The sequence below is a fragment of the Rhincodon typus genome, unplaced genomic scaffold (assembly GCF_021869965.1).
Source record: "Rhincodon typus isolate 14 unplaced genomic scaffold, sRhiTyp1.1 hic_rhity00003438, whole genome shotgun sequence".
NCBI lineage: Eukaryota > Metazoa > Chordata > Chondrichthyes > Orectolobiformes > Rhincodontidae > Rhincodon > Rhincodon typus.
Genome location: NW_025969076.1, coordinates 1 through 15,081, shown reverse-complemented (window position 1 = coordinate 15,081; position 15,081 = coordinate 1). Strand labels below are relative to the sequence as shown.

General features: G+C 47.6%; 1 protein-coding gene across 1 annotated transcript; it reads left to right on the top strand.

Annotated features, from left to right (window-relative positions):
* Nucleotides 1–258: 258 nt before the first annotated feature.
* Nucleotides 259–14,463, top strand: LOC109938642 (spectrin beta chain, erythrocytic-like; the record flags this gene model as incomplete). The annotated part of the gene is made up of 7 exons (XM_048593665.1): nt 259–432; nt 995–1,086; nt 2,530–2,610; nt 7,106–7,221; nt 7,597–7,709; nt 8,979–9,166; nt 14,346–14,463. Coding segments are annotated over 7 exons (882 nt in total), but the record flags the coding sequence as incomplete, so codon positions are not given.
* Between the last annotated feature and the right edge of the window lie 618 nt (nt 14,464–15,081).

Sequence of the window (15,081 nt, the reverse complement as noted above, 5' to 3'; positions counted from 1 at the left end):
CTTTGTCTGTCTCCGCATTCCTTAAAGTTCCGTCCTTGACCAAGTGTTTGGTCACTCGGCCCAAAAGCCGCTTTATGTTATTTGGTGTCAAATTTTGCTTCGTGATGCTCCTGCGAAGCATTGCGCGATGTTTTTAATTGTGTTCAAGATGCTACTTAAATTCAAGTTGTTGTTGGGCATGTGTCAGTGACGGGGGGGAGTGTGTCAGTGACGGTGATGGTGTGTGAGCGTTTTAACTATCCCCCCATCCCACCTTAGCCCAAGCCGACGCGGGGCCGGATGCGAATCCATTCGCTGGAGAATGTAGACAAGGCGCTTCAGTTTCTGAAGGAGCAGCGCGTTCACCTGGAGAATGTGGGCTCACATGACATCGTCGATGGAAACCACCGGCTCACTCTTGGCCTCATCTGGACCATTATTCTCCGTTTCCAGGTAACAGCTGCCGGGAAGGTGATTGGATTGGACGGGCAGTCCTTGACCAAGGACCAGCCCGGGGTGTCCCAGTTGGTGCCTGCTGTCTTGGGGGGAATGGTCACCATTGCCTCAGGTTAGAGGCAGGAGGGTGACGGACAGAGAATTGGGAGTAAGAGGGAGAAGTGAAAGGGTAAGAGAGGCTTTCAGCGGGTTGGGGAGGGTTAGTCAGTAGTTGTGCTGTCTGTGACAGAGAGGAGGGTGTTTGAGGAGGAGGAAGAGGGTGGATAAAGGCAGGGACTGAGTGTTGAAGAGTTCAGTATGGGGGGAGGTGTTGTTCAGGAGAGGTTTTGAGTTGGAGGAGGGGCTGGAGGTTGGAATGGGGAGAAGCTGAGGGTCAGAGTAGGATGGAGTGATTTGGAGGAGAGGGTCTCAGAGTGGAGAACGGTCTCGGGTATAGGGCTGTCTCTTTTTGTTTGATTAGCAAATTGGGTGATCGGGGAGCTCAGAGCGGGCTGAGGGCTGGATTCTCCTGGCGGCCATCTTGGTCTTTCAGGCTCTTTTGTTGGTGTCTCTGCTTCAGATTCAGGTGATTAAAATCAACACAGAAGACAACCGAGAGACTCGCTCGGCCAAAGACGCTCTCCTGCTGTGGTGTCAGATGAAGACAGCAGGGTGAGTGATTGTACTGAGGAGCAGGGTCAGAGAGCATGGGCTGGTGGTCAGAGTTAATGCCTGGGTGGGGGCGGGTCAGAGTGCAGACCGACCTCTAAATTTTCATTTAGTACAGGGCTGGTATCAGCCAGCACAGCAGTAATCAACTGCTCACTATCAGCCTTATTGTCATCGTGTAAGATCCTGGGGGAGTTTGTTGGAATGGGTGCTAAGAGGATATTTCACTGATAGATTTCAGTACACAGTGCTGCAGAAATGACTGTTCGTTGTCTTTGAGGGACCCATGTAAAAAAAATGACCCATTGAAAACAGGAAAGGGAAAACTTAACGAAAATTTATTGATTGACAATAATGCACTCCAGCCCCCGCCTCGCCTGCTGCCCCTCAGTCTGTGGAAACCCTCAAACGAGGCAGTGGAAAAGGGCACTCCCCCTCTGGAGACAAGTGGACTTGGACAGATGGAGAAATGTTCTCTCCTTACGCACTCTCGGCGAGAGCAGTGAGAACAAGCAAACCATTTTTGAAGAGGCGCATTCCCGTTACTGCAACGTAATCAAGATCTTTAATGGGATTTAAGCTATAATGTCCTTCCCAGTGCCAACAATGCACTCTAACTCCCTCTGTGATGCCCATGGGTCAGGTGGCACAAGCTGTCCCTCTCCAAGGGGACCCAGGCATGGACAGGAGAAGGGAATGACCCCCTTCCCCTGATGCACACTGCCTGGAACTGTTAGGTCTCCCTTTGAGCACATGCTCAAGGTACTTAATCAGTCAGTGCCCTCCACCTTTGTGGTGTTGCCAATCTCGATTTAAATGTTTCCTTGGTTGAGATCATTCGAATGCAAAGTTTTGGTTTTCACATGGAGGCATTTCTAACCAATTTGTTCAGCGATGTTATGGCGCATCTCTGGAGCGGGTGGGACTTGAACCCAGGCCTCTTGGACAAGAGGTATGGACATTACCGCCATGCCAGAGGGATTCTCCATTTCCACCCACTCCCTTCACTGGTGTATTCTAAGTAGTACGATTGACTGCCTCTGCCATGCCTATTCCTTTCCCAGATCTGCATCAGCTGTTACTGCTCTCCCAGTACCTGCTCAAGCCACAGAGTTCTTGCTTTTCACTTCAACATTCACTGGTCAGAGTGAGGGGATTATTATAGTGTCTCCCCTCCTGAGCAGTACAAGCTGTGTGGATTACACCGCCAGTTTCTTTAAATTAAAAGTAGGCTTATTGACAGATTGCTTTGTTACAAATGTGTACTTCCTCCCAAACCAAAACACTGTGCGGCAGAAATGTCTCTTCATAGTTTTCGAGAAACATATGAAAAATAAGTGACCCATTAAAAGCAGAAAATTTGATACCCAGCAGAAACAGGGTAATAGAGCAGGTGGTGCAGATACAAGACCCAGAGAAGTCACTAAATGTCTCTGTTTGACTCAGGTATCCCGGTGTGAATGTGCAGAACTTCACCAGCAGCTGGAGTGACGGGCTTGCGTTTAATGCTCTCATCCACAAACACAGGTACACACCTTTGCTTTAGGGACAGGCTCCCGGGAGTTGGGGACAGGATTCAGGGCTGGCAGCTGCTGGGATTAGGTGTCTTGTGTATCACATTCAGTTCTGGTCGCCACATTACAGGAAGGATGTGGAGGCTTTGGAGAGGGTGCAGAAGAGGTTTACCAGGATGTTGCCTGGATTAGAGGGTATGAGCTATAAGGGGAGGCTAGAAAAACTCGGTTTGTTTTCTCTGGAGCGGCAGAGGCTGAGGGGAGACTTGATAGATGTTTACAAAATTATGAGATGCAAAGATAGGGTTGACAATCAGAATCTTTTTCCCAGAGTTGGAATGTCTAATACAAGGGGGCATGCATTTAAGGTGAGAGGGGAAAAGTCCAACGGAGATGTGAGGGACAAGTTTTTTACACAGAGAGTGGTGGGTTTCTGGAACATGTTGCCAGGGGTGATGGTTGGGGCAGATATGTTAAGGGCTTTTAAGGGACTTTTAGATAAACACATGACTATGTAAGGAATGGTAGGATATGGGCCATGGGCAGGCAGAAGGGATTGGCTTTATTTGGCGTCATTGTGGGCTGAAGGGCCCGTACCTGTGCTGTACTGTTCCATGTTCTATGTCTTGGTCACCAGCTCGGAGTCAGCAACCAGTCTCATGTGGCACCAGTATCCCACAGTCCCTCACTGGCAGGTTCCACAGTTGTTTCCAAGCCTGGGAATGGGACTGCGGTGGGATCAGGTGTTGAAAGTGAAAGCAAAAGACTGTGGATGATCCAAATTTGAAACAGAAAGTGCTGGAGAAACTCAGCAGGTCGTGCAGAGAGAAACAGAGTTAATATTTCGAGTCCGGCATGACTTTTTTTTTCAGAAGTGAAAGGGCTCGGAAGGTTGGTATTTTTTACACTTTTGGTGAGGAACAAATGTGGCAGATGATGTCGAGGTTCAGTCCAAAAGGTGAAAGGAGCTGTTTATGGCTGTGAAACAGACAAAGATGTAAAATGGGTGTAATTTAAAGTGTGAAAGGATGAGATTACATCCTGTCTATGAAGATCAAAGTAAACAATCCATGGGTGGTAAGTGGGGGGCTGGGGAGAGAAGGCAAGAGAATGTTTTGTAAGGTAGTGGCACAGAGAGGGTTAATGTTGGAGCCTGTGCTCAATCTGCTGATGGTGTGGAGTGAAAAGCTATATTCACAGATCTCCTCACTGTGTTCCTAACAACATCTAACTTATTGGGTTCCAGCGCAGAGGTGAACACCAGAGCCCAATAACCAGGGACCAGGGCCCACTGAGTTTGGTATGGTTTTGCTGGTTTTGAGGTCCTCTGTGTTAGGAGTGAAGGGGACAGAGCTGATCGTCTGGCTGACAAACAGACCTCATGCCCGTGATGGCTGTTCCTGTAACTTGCGAATGTAGACATTTCAAACAAACTGTCTCAACATGGAATGATGCACTATTGAAGCAGATGGGACTTGAGCCCAGGCCTTCTGGCTCAGAGGTACGGACACTACCTCTGTACCTTAAGAGCCCTTAACATATGAATGTACTGTGGATCTGATTGCTATCATGCAATAAAGAGTATCTTGTTTAAGATAAGAGCCCTTTCTTGCTGAGATTCACTCATAAATCTCTATCACTGTAAACCAAACCAGCCCCTAGGCCCAAGCAAGGAAAGGGTTTAGCCCTTTTTAGCCAATGTTCACCCCACTATCTTTCTCTCTCCCTTGGTATTCACAAATGAGAAGGACATGGTGGGTGGTGAGTTTCGGGAGGAGTGTGTTGATATTCTGGGGCATATCGATATAAAAAAGATGTTGGGTGTTTATAAAAAGCATTAAGATTCAACAAGTCACTGGGACCTGATAGCAGCTATCTCAGAATGCTGAGGGAGCCAGGTGAGAAAATTGCTGGGGCCTTGTGTGAAATCATTGCATCTTCTTTGGTCACAGGAGCGATCCCAGAGGACTGGAGAATAGCCAATGTTGTTCCTTTGTTTAAGAAGGGCAACAAGGATAATCTGGGAAATTGCAGGCCAGTGAGCCTTATATCAGTGGTAGGGAAATTATTGGAGAAGATTCTTAGGGATAGGATTTACTCACATTTGGAAAAATATGGACTTATTAGTGATAGATAGCATTGTTCTGTATGGTGAAGGCTGTGATTCATAAACTTGATTGAGCTTTTAGGAAGTGACAATGATGATTGATGAGGGGAGGGTGGTAGATGTTGTCTATATGGACTTCAGCAAGGCCTTTGACAAGGTTCCTCATGGCAGGCTGATGCAAAAAGTGAAGTCACAAGGGTTCCATGGTGAGCTGGTAAGATGGATACAGAACTGGCTTAGTCATAGAAGACAAGAGAGTAGCAATGGAAGGGTGTTTTTCTGACTGAAAATCTGTGGCCAGTGATGTTTTGCAGGGATGAGTGCTGTGACCACTGATGTTTGTAATATATATAAATGATTTGGAGGAGAATATAGGTAGCCTGATTAGTAGGTTTGCAGATTACACAGGATTGTGGAAGTGAGGAGGATTGACAGAGGATACAGTAGGATATAGATAGGCTGGAGACTTGGGCGGAGAAATTGTAGATGGTATTTAATCCAGACAAATGCGAGGTGATGTATTTTGGAAGGTCTAATGCAGGAGGGAAGTATATAGTAAATGGGAGAACCCTTAGTACCATCAACATACACTGGGATCTAGGTGTACAGGTCCACAGTTCCCTGAAAGTGGTAACACAAGTGGATAAGATGGTCAAGAAGGTATTTGGCATGCTTGCCTTCATCAGTCGGGGCACAGAGTATAAAAATTGTAAGTCATGTTGCAGCAATATAGAACTTTAGTTAGGCCATATTTGGAATATTATGTTCAGTTCTGGTTGCCAGACCATCAGAAGGATGTGAAGCCTTTAGAGAGGGGACAGAAATACCAGCATGTTGCCTGGTTTGGAGACTATTAGCTATGAGGAGAGACTGAACAAACTCAGTTTGTTTTCATTTGAACATTGGAGGCTGAGGGACGACCTGATAGAAGTTTACAAAATCATGAACAGTATGGATAGAATGGATAGTTGGAGTCTTTTTTCCTGGGGTGGAAATGTCAATGTTTAGGGGTCATAGGTTTAAGGTAAAAGGGGAAAGTTTAAAGGAGATGTGAGAGGCAGGTTTTTTACACAGAGGGTGGCAAGTGCCTGGAATGCACTGCCAGAGAAGGTGTTGGAGGCAGATACAAATAGAAATGTTTAAAAGGCATCTTCACAGAAAAATGAATAGGCAGGGAATAAAGAGACATGGTCAGTGTAAAGGCAAAATGTTAAAAAGGCATCATGTATTAGGTCAGTCTCAGTGGGCTGAAGGGCCTGTTCCTGTGCTGTACTACTCTTTGTTTGTTTTTGTTCTTCTGTTTCTCCACTTCCCACTCTCTCCTTTAGCCTTCCTACTTTCTCTGCCCCCTCTTCCCTTCTCCCTACCTTTCTTTCCCTCTGTCTAGTTTGCCCCCTCTCTACTTTCCCATCTGTCTCTCTATTAACCAGCATGCGGGTGAGCGGACCTCCGGATGCTGGGAAATGTGCAATGGATCAGGCCTGACCGGCCTGGCATTGAGAATGGCACAGGAGTGGTATGGTACTCAGATTGACAGCCCCATTTACAGCAGAGTTTTGTATCTCTCTGGGGAAGGCTGGGTGGGTCATATCTCCTCAGGGGTCACAGGGCATTTCCCCTCAGACGTCATAGTTAATGTCTCCACAAGGGCCAAGGTTAATGTTTCAGGATTTCAACAGCTGTTAATTTCATTTTATTTCTCACAATATTGGGCATTGTTAGCAAGCCCAGCCTTTATTGCCTGTCCCTAGTTGCTTCTGAGAAGGTGGTGATGAGCTGCCTTCTTGAACTGCTGCAGTCCTCCTGCTGTAGGCTGATTCGCAATGCCCTGAGGGAGGGAATTCCAGGATTTTGACCTGGTGACACTGAAGGAATGGTGATATATTTCCAAGTTGGGATGGTGAGTGGCTTGGAGGGGAACTTGTAGATGGTGGTGTTCCCATGTATCTGCTGCCCTTGTCCTTCTAGATGGAAGTGCTTGTGGGTTTGGAAGGACCTGTCTAAGGATCTTTGGTGAATTTCTGCAGGGCATCTTGTAGATGGTACACACTGCTGCTACTGAGCGTTGGTGGTGGAGGGAGTGAAGGTTGAAGGTGGTGGATGGTGTGTCAGTCAAATGGGTATCATTGTCCTGGCCTGGAAGGTACTGTTGAAGGGACACATGGTGATGTGAGCTCACTAAGAAACATGTGAGTCAGGAGTATCATAGAGAGAGACTTTGGCCAGCTGCTGACCCCACGCCCTCCAGCAGACCAATGCCCCTGCCCTGTCCTGGGGAAATATGATGAACTACTGGACCAATATATGGCCAAAGTGACCACAAGCCAGAGCCAAGGTCACTCAAAGGGCTCGGTGTTTTGCCCCTTGTGTTGTAATAATTTGGATATTTGCCTTTTTTCAGGAGTGACCTCATTGACTTTGCCAAACTGCAGAAATCCAACACAACCTTTAACCTCCAGCAGGCGTTTAATGTGGCCGAGCAGCAGCTGGGCGTGGCCAAGCTTCTGGACCCTGAAGGTAGGACCATGAGCCTCTCAGTGCCAGAGGGCACCCTGGGACATGTACCCTGCCAGTGCCTGGTTTCAGCCCATGGGCAATTGGCACCACATGGGGTTGTATTTACTCCATTTGATGTTACACGGCAGAGCCCCTGACTGTGCAGTGACCATCAAGGCTATGACTGATGTACACAACCTCATTCCTGTCCTGGAGGTGATTGGGGACGGTGTAGAGGGAGCTTTATCCTGTGTCTAACCCTGTGCTGTCCCTGTCCTGGGAAGTGTTTGATGGGGACAATGTACAGAGTTGTTCCTGGTTTCTGTAACATTGGTGCATACTGACCAGGCTCACCTCTGCATTTCTGATGGTGGAAACGTTGAACTGTTCTACCAGATGTGAACATGGAGAATCCCGACGAGAAGTCCATTATCACCTACGTGGTCTCCTATTACCATTACTTCTCCAAAATGAAGGCTCTTGCTGTGGAGGGAAAGCGGATTGGAAAGGTAAGAGATGACTTTGCAATAAAAGAATGCAGGCCAAAGGGTCTTTTCCTGAATCTTTATTTTTCTCCATTCGTATCTTACGATGTGGCCCTATTGGCTAGGCCAGCATTTATTTTCCATCCCTAATTGTCCAGAGGGGAGAGTAGGTCTGGAGTCATGTGTAGGTCAGACCAGGTAAGCATGGCAGATTTCCCTCCCTGAACGACATCAGTGACCCAGGTGGGCGTGTGTGGCCCCTCACTGTATCTCGTGATGTCTCTCTGTTTGTCACTGTATCTCTATGTGGTACCTTGCTATCTCATTGTCTGTCATTGTACCCCATGCCTGTATCCTACTGCCTGTCCCGCACTGTCCCCCACTGTGCATCGCTGTCTCTCACTGTCCCTCACTGTCTCCCGCTGTCCCTCGCTGTCTCCCGCTGTCCCTCGCTGTCTCCCACTGTGCCTCGCTGTCCCTCGCTGTCTCCCACTGTGCCCCGCTGTCCCTCGCTGTCTCCCACTGTCCCTCGCTGTCTCCCATTGTCCCTCGCTGTCTCCCACTGTGCCTCGCTGTCTCCCACTGTCCCTCACTGTCTCTCACTGTTACCCATTGTCTCCCATTATCCCTCACTATCTTTGACTGTCTCTCACTGTCTTGTAGAATCATAGAAACCCTCCTTCCTGGAAGCAAGCCATTCAACCCATTGAGTCCACATCGACTCTCAGAAGAGCATCCCATCCAGTCCCAACTCCCCACTCTATCCCTGTAACCCTGTCTTTCCCCAGGTGGCTCACCCACTTAGTCTGCACATCCCTGGACACTATGGACAATTTAACATGACCAGTCCACCTAACCTGCATGTCTTTGGACTGTGGGAGGAAACCCACGCAGACATGGGGAGAATGTGCAAAATCTACCTCTGCATATCTCTCATTGTCCCTCTGCCTATCTATCTAATCCCACACTGTCCCTGTCCTGGAAGTGTTTGGGGACAATGTAGAAAACTGAGCTGCTCCTTCTAACCAGCTCACCTTTACACTCAGCTGTCCCCACATCCTCCTAACATCTGCTTTTGGAGTCGGTGAGCCTGATTTCATCCTGCAGCTCCCCCACTCTGGTGGAAATTTCATGATTGTATATTCTTTTTAGCTCAAATCCGGGCCCCTATCTCTGTCTGTCTCTGTCTTTCGACCTCTGTTTGTTGTACCCTCCATCAAGTACGTCCTTCTGTCTCGCGCTCTCTCTCTCTCTCTCTCTCTCTCTCTTTCTCTCTCTCTCTTTCTTTGACAGGTCCTGGACAAAGCTCTGGAGATTGAACAGATTATCACGAGATATGAGACATTGGCATCTGAGTTGCTCGCATGGATTGAGCAAACTATCGCTCTGATCAGCAATCAACGATTTGCAAACTCATTAACTGGCGTTCAACAGCAACTGCAAGCCTTCACCAACTACTGCACTGTGGAGAAACCTTTGAAGTAGGCATTGAGTGTGAGGCGAATACACTCACTGGGTATCATCATAGGCACAGGCGATCTGACTCTGTGTGCAGAGTATACCTGTTAGTGTAAATAGAGAAAATGTTTCTTTATTTGCTCATGGGAGATGGCTGATATTGGCTGGAATACCCATCTATTGCCCGTCCCTAGTTACCCCCCGAGAAGATGGTGGGGAGCTGACTTCTTGAACCGCTGCAGTCCACATGCTGTAGATAGACCCCCAATGCCCTTAGGGAGGGAATTCCAGGATTTTGACCCAGCGACAGCAGAAAGAATGGTGATATATTTCCAAGTCAGGGTGGTGAGTGGCTTGGAAGGGAACTTGGAAGTGGCAGTGTTCTCATGTATCTGCTGCCCTTGTCCTTCCAGGGGTAGAGATCATGAGTTTGGAAGATACTGTCAGAGGAGCCTTGGTGAATGTCTACAGTGCATCTTGTAGATGGTACACACTGTTGCAACTGAGAGTGTTGGCGGTGGAGGGATTGGAGGTGCTGTGAGGCAGCAGCGCTAAGCACTAAGCCATTGTGTTGCTCTTTAAAACTCTCATTCCCTGCCCTAGATAATGGACAGGCTTTGTGGAGTCTGGAGGTAAGTTACTCACCACAGTATTCCTTGTCTCTGACCTGCCTTGTAGCCACTATATTTATATGGATGGTCCAGTTCAATTTCTGGTCAATGGTAATCCCCAGCATGTTGATAATAAGGAATTTATTATGATCCCAACTGATGGTAATATTGGACCAATCACATCCCAGAGTGAAACCCAGCTTGGTGAGTTATAAGTTTTACTTCCAGCTTTGTTTACTGTGGGGCTGAATCACTGAGCATATTCACAAGAGGCTACCCATGTACTTTTAACAAAGAACGTAAAAGTATATTACACAATACCACACCTGTATTAGACAATACCACAATCATTTGAAATGATGTAATTACAAGTATCAGAGAGAAAGATCAGACCTTTTACCCCAACAGCAACTCCATAGACATCCAAATCTTGGTGAATAGTCAACTGTGCCTCCATGCTAAAGCGCTTTGTTTAGCTATCATGGCCAAAATCAGTTCCTTTTCTGCAAATCTGTATTTTCATCCGTACTGTTTTCTTTGGTTAAAGTTCCTTCCCAAGCTCACTTATTAATTATCATGGAGTTCCTTAACCTCATGAAAGTAGCCTTGGAGAGTGTGTTCATCTCTAGCACCTCCTACTGCTGTGGCTAACTCTGAACTTTTTTGTCAACCCTGACAGCTTGAACAGCTTGTAACAGTTCCGTTGCTGTTAGGGACCTTTTCTCTTTTGATCAACAGCTTTTTCTGAATGAACTTGTTTTTCCTTTCTCTCTCGCTGGGTTGTAAAACTCAAGTCAGCAAACACCTTAGCAATTATCTGCCCCAGTGGTTTTCTGCCCATTTGTCAAAATCACGTGCTCTCTTGAAAGTGCTGCTTTTTTTTGGTTTATTGTTCAAATTGCTGACCCTGATGGAACCAAAACTAAAACTCATTTTTACTCCAATGTAGAACCTCAGTCTCCAAATAATAATCACATATTCTGAGGTTTCATCCCAGATGCAGTGACCCTAATGGATTTGAATGCCAAGGGATAAATTCTGTCTTGTTGAAGCTGGGCATCGCCTGGCACTAAAACAGAAATTACTGGAGGAACTCAGCATGCCTGGCAGCATCGTTGGCAAGAAGGCAGAGTTACTGTTTTCCAGTCCAGTAGCCCTTCTTAAGTGGGGCAGCACGGTGGCTCAGTGGTTAGCACTGCTGCCTCACAGCGGCAGGGACCTGGGTTCAGTTCCACCTTTGGGTGACTGTCTGTGTGGAGTCTGCACATTCTCTGCATGGGTTTCCTCCGAGTGCTCCCACAGTCCAGATATGTGCAAGATAGGTGGATTGGCCATGCTAAATTGCCCATAGTGTCCAGGGATGTGTAGGCTAGGTGGGTTAGCCCTGGGGAATTCAGGATTACAGGGATAGGCTAGAGGGGTGTGGTCTAGCTGGGATGCTCTTTAGAGGGTGGGTGTGGACTCAATGGGCTGAATGGCCTGCTTCCACACTTAGGGATTCTATGATTCTTCAGAATCAATAGTAGTTAGGAGGAGGTGGTATTTGTGCTGAAGGTGGGGTGGGGTGGGGGGGAGGTGTGAGGAAGGAGTGAGTGGAGGCATGAGAGAATGACAGTTAGGGAGGCAAAAGGATGGATGACAGAATATCAGGAGAAAGAAAAGCTGATAACGGGGACCATAAGGAGGTGAAAATGGGCTGACATGCAAGCAGATGTTAACATCTATTTTTGACAGTGTAAAGACTGTGCCAGATGTATTACTGACCCCTTAAACTATAGTTTTTTTGCTGCTATTGTTGTATGCCATCCAAACACCAGGTGACCAACATCCCTGTGCCCACTGACATTCCCTCACCCAGGCCACCAGATATTGAATTGCACTTGTGTGGTTTTTCTTAGTTGAACTCCAATGCCCAGAGCTACTTTAAACCAAACAGCAGAAGCAGCGAGCACTGAAGGTTCACACAGCTCTGCAGCTTTACTTCTCCATTTGTTTCACTTTCCACCTGGTCACTGCTGTCTCTCTCTCTCTTCCTCCTTTTTAAAGTGCCACTGTTTTGATCTTTGCTTTCCCAAAGTTCCGAAGCAATTTAACAGCTTATAAAACAGCAATTACTGCTCCTAGAATTTGAGAAAATCAGCTCCAACACTGAAAATACCTCAAAACAAAAAGGAGCTGCTCTCACAGCCATCACCTTTTCCCGTCCTCCATCTTGGATTACCCAGAATCCAGTGGCAGGTGGAGTTTAATTTAGATAAATGTGAGGTGCTGCATTTTGGGAAAGGCAAATCAGGGCAGGAGTTATGCACTTAATGGTAAGGTCCCAGGGAGTGTTGCTGAACAAAGAGACCTTGCAGTTCAAGTTCGTGTTTCTTGAAAGTGGAGACGCAGGTAGACATGGTGGTGAAGAAGACATTTGGTATGCTTGCCTTTATTGGTCAATGCATTGAGTACAGAAGTTGAGAAGTCACGTTGCGGACATTGGTGAGGCCACTTTTGGACTACTGCGTGCAATTCTGGTCTCCCTTCTATAGGAAGGATTTTGTGAAACTTGAAAGAGTTCAGAAAAGATTTACAAGGATGTTGCCAGGGTTGGAGGGTTTGAACTACAGAGAGGCTGAATAGGCTGGGACTATTTTCCCTGGAGCATCAGAGGCTGAGGGGTGACCTTATAGTGGTATATGAAATCAGGAGGGGCATGGATAGGGTGAATGGACAAGGTCTTTTCCCCCAGGGTGAGGGAGTCCAAACCAGAGGGTATTGGTTTCAGGTGAGAGGGGAAAGATTTAAGAGGGACCTTTGGGGCAAACTTTTTACGCAGAAGATGGTGCGTATATGGAATGAGCTGCCAGAGGAAGTGGTGGAGGCTGGTACACTTACAACATTTAAAAGGCATCTAGATGGGTTTATGAATAGGAAGGGTTTAGAGGGATATGGGCCAAATTCCTTTTGAGTAGTTCTGGGTGAGATGCTGTATGGAGGAAAAACCGAAAGAACTGCAAATGCTGTAAATCAGGAACAAAAACAAAGTTGCTGGAAAAGCTCAGCAGGTCTGGCAGCATCTGTGAAGGAAAAAACAGAGTTAACATTTCGGGTCTGGTGACCCTTCCTCAGGGTCAGGTTCCTCAGGGTCACCGGATCTGAAACGTTAACTCTGTTTTTTCCTTTACAGATACTGCCAGACCTGCTGAGCTTTTCTAGCAACTTTGTTTTTGTTCATGCTCTGTGGAGGGTTGTTGTGGACTTGATGGGTCAAATGGCCTGCTTCCACATCATAGGGGTTCTATGATTCTAAATTTCACACGACAAGCTTCCACAAACAGCAATTTTAAACAATCTGTTGTTTTTAGGGAAGTTGGGGATTACTGGCAACACCTGTGTTTATTCCCCCATCCCTAATTGCCCTTGAACTGAGTTTTTAGGGCTGTTTCAGAGTCAACCCCATTGCTGTGGGCCTGGAGTCATGTGTAGGCCAGACCGGGTAAGGACAGCAGATTTCCTTCCCTAAAGGGGTATCAGTGACCCAGAAGGGGTTTTAATGATAATTGATAATGGTTGTCATCACTGGGGGTAGTTATCACACCGAGCTGTTCCTGACTGGGCCCTTGGACCTTAGTGGGCCCCACAGATTGGGCTCTGCTCTGACTCCCCTCCCTGGCCCTGGGCTGCAATGGGATTTGAACTGTGTGCCATGTGTCTTAGGTCTGAGTCTCGGGGTCACCGGTGGCGATGCTGCCCCTACTTCCCCCTCTCAATACCGCCAGGCAATTGGGAATCAGTGCGGTAACCTGGATGATCGATGGCCAATTAGTGAATGAGGTTCCAGCTGAGGTTGTGGGTTCCAATCTCTGAGACAATCTGCCTCAAAGCCAGGACTCATCTGAGGTTCTCAGCTCCTGCTTGGAACTCCGTTCCCTAGTGATTGACTGAGATGATCTGAGATTGATCTGAGATGGAGCCACTCTGCTTTGTAACCTTGCTGGAACATTTCATCCTGAGATGAACTTGGTTAACACGTGTCTGCATTGTAGCTAAGATTGTGTACTCACCTCCCTGACGTCCCCGTCTCATCTGCTGCTGAAATGCTCGCCCATTGCCTCCAGGTTATTGGACCTCACTCCTGGCTGCTCTCCCACATTGTATCCTTCATAAACCCGAGGTTGTTCAAACCTCTAGTTCCTGTGTCTAACTCACAGTGAGTTCCATTCCACAGTCACCCATGTTGACTAATGTTGGCTTCCTGTCAGGCAACACCTTCGTTTTAAAATCCCTGCCATGGTTTCTCAAACCCACCCTGTCTCTGCAGCCCCACTACTCTCTGAGACATCGGCACTTCCCGAATTCAGGACCCTCGTTGAGGGTCGCAACTTCTATTGACTGGGCCCCAAATTCTGGAACCTCTTCCCTCCTTCTCTTTGACTGTCCGACTTTTCAGTCAATCATCAAAATCTGCCTCTTTGCCAAAATGTGTCAGCTCTTTCTGTGACTGAGCGTCAGACTGTGTTTTACAGTATGGCTGTCAAGTGCCTAGGGGTGTTGCATTGTGTGAAAGGTGCTACACCAATGAAAGTTGTTCTTGATTTCCATTCAGGTTTGAGGAGAAGGGCAATCTGGAGGTTCTGCTTTTCACCATCCAGAGTAAACTCCGAGCGAACAACCAAAAGCTGTACGTACCCCATGAAGGCAAACTGATCTCCGACATCAACCGGGTGAGTGATCACTGACTACATTCCCTTTACTATTTACAGGATTGACCGAGCAAGGGCTCACTGACTCGATCCCTGTTATCCACAGTAACACACGGGGTGTCCCGGTTACCCACAGTAACACACGGGGTGTCCCTGTCCCTGTTACGCAGAGTAACACACGGGGTGTCCCGGTTACCCACAGTAACACATGAGGTGTCCCTGTCCCTGTTACGCAGAGTAACAGACGAGGTGTCCCTGTTATCCACAGTAACACACGGGATGTCCCTGTCCCTGTTACCCACAGTAACACACGGGGTGTCCCAGTTACCCACAGTAACACACGGGGTGTCTCCGTCCCTGTTACCCACAGTAACACACGGGGTGTCCCTGTTACCCACAGTAACACACGGGGTGTCTCCGTCCCTGTTACCCACAGTAACGCACAGGGTGTGTCCGTCCCTGTTATCCACAGTAACACACGGGCTGTCCCTGTCCCTGTTACCCACAGTAACACACGGGGTGTCCCTGTTATCCACAGTAACACACGGGGTGTCCCTGTCCCTGTTATCCACAGTAACACATGGGGTGTCCTGGTTACCCACAGTAACACACGGGGTGTCCCTGTTACCCACAGTAACA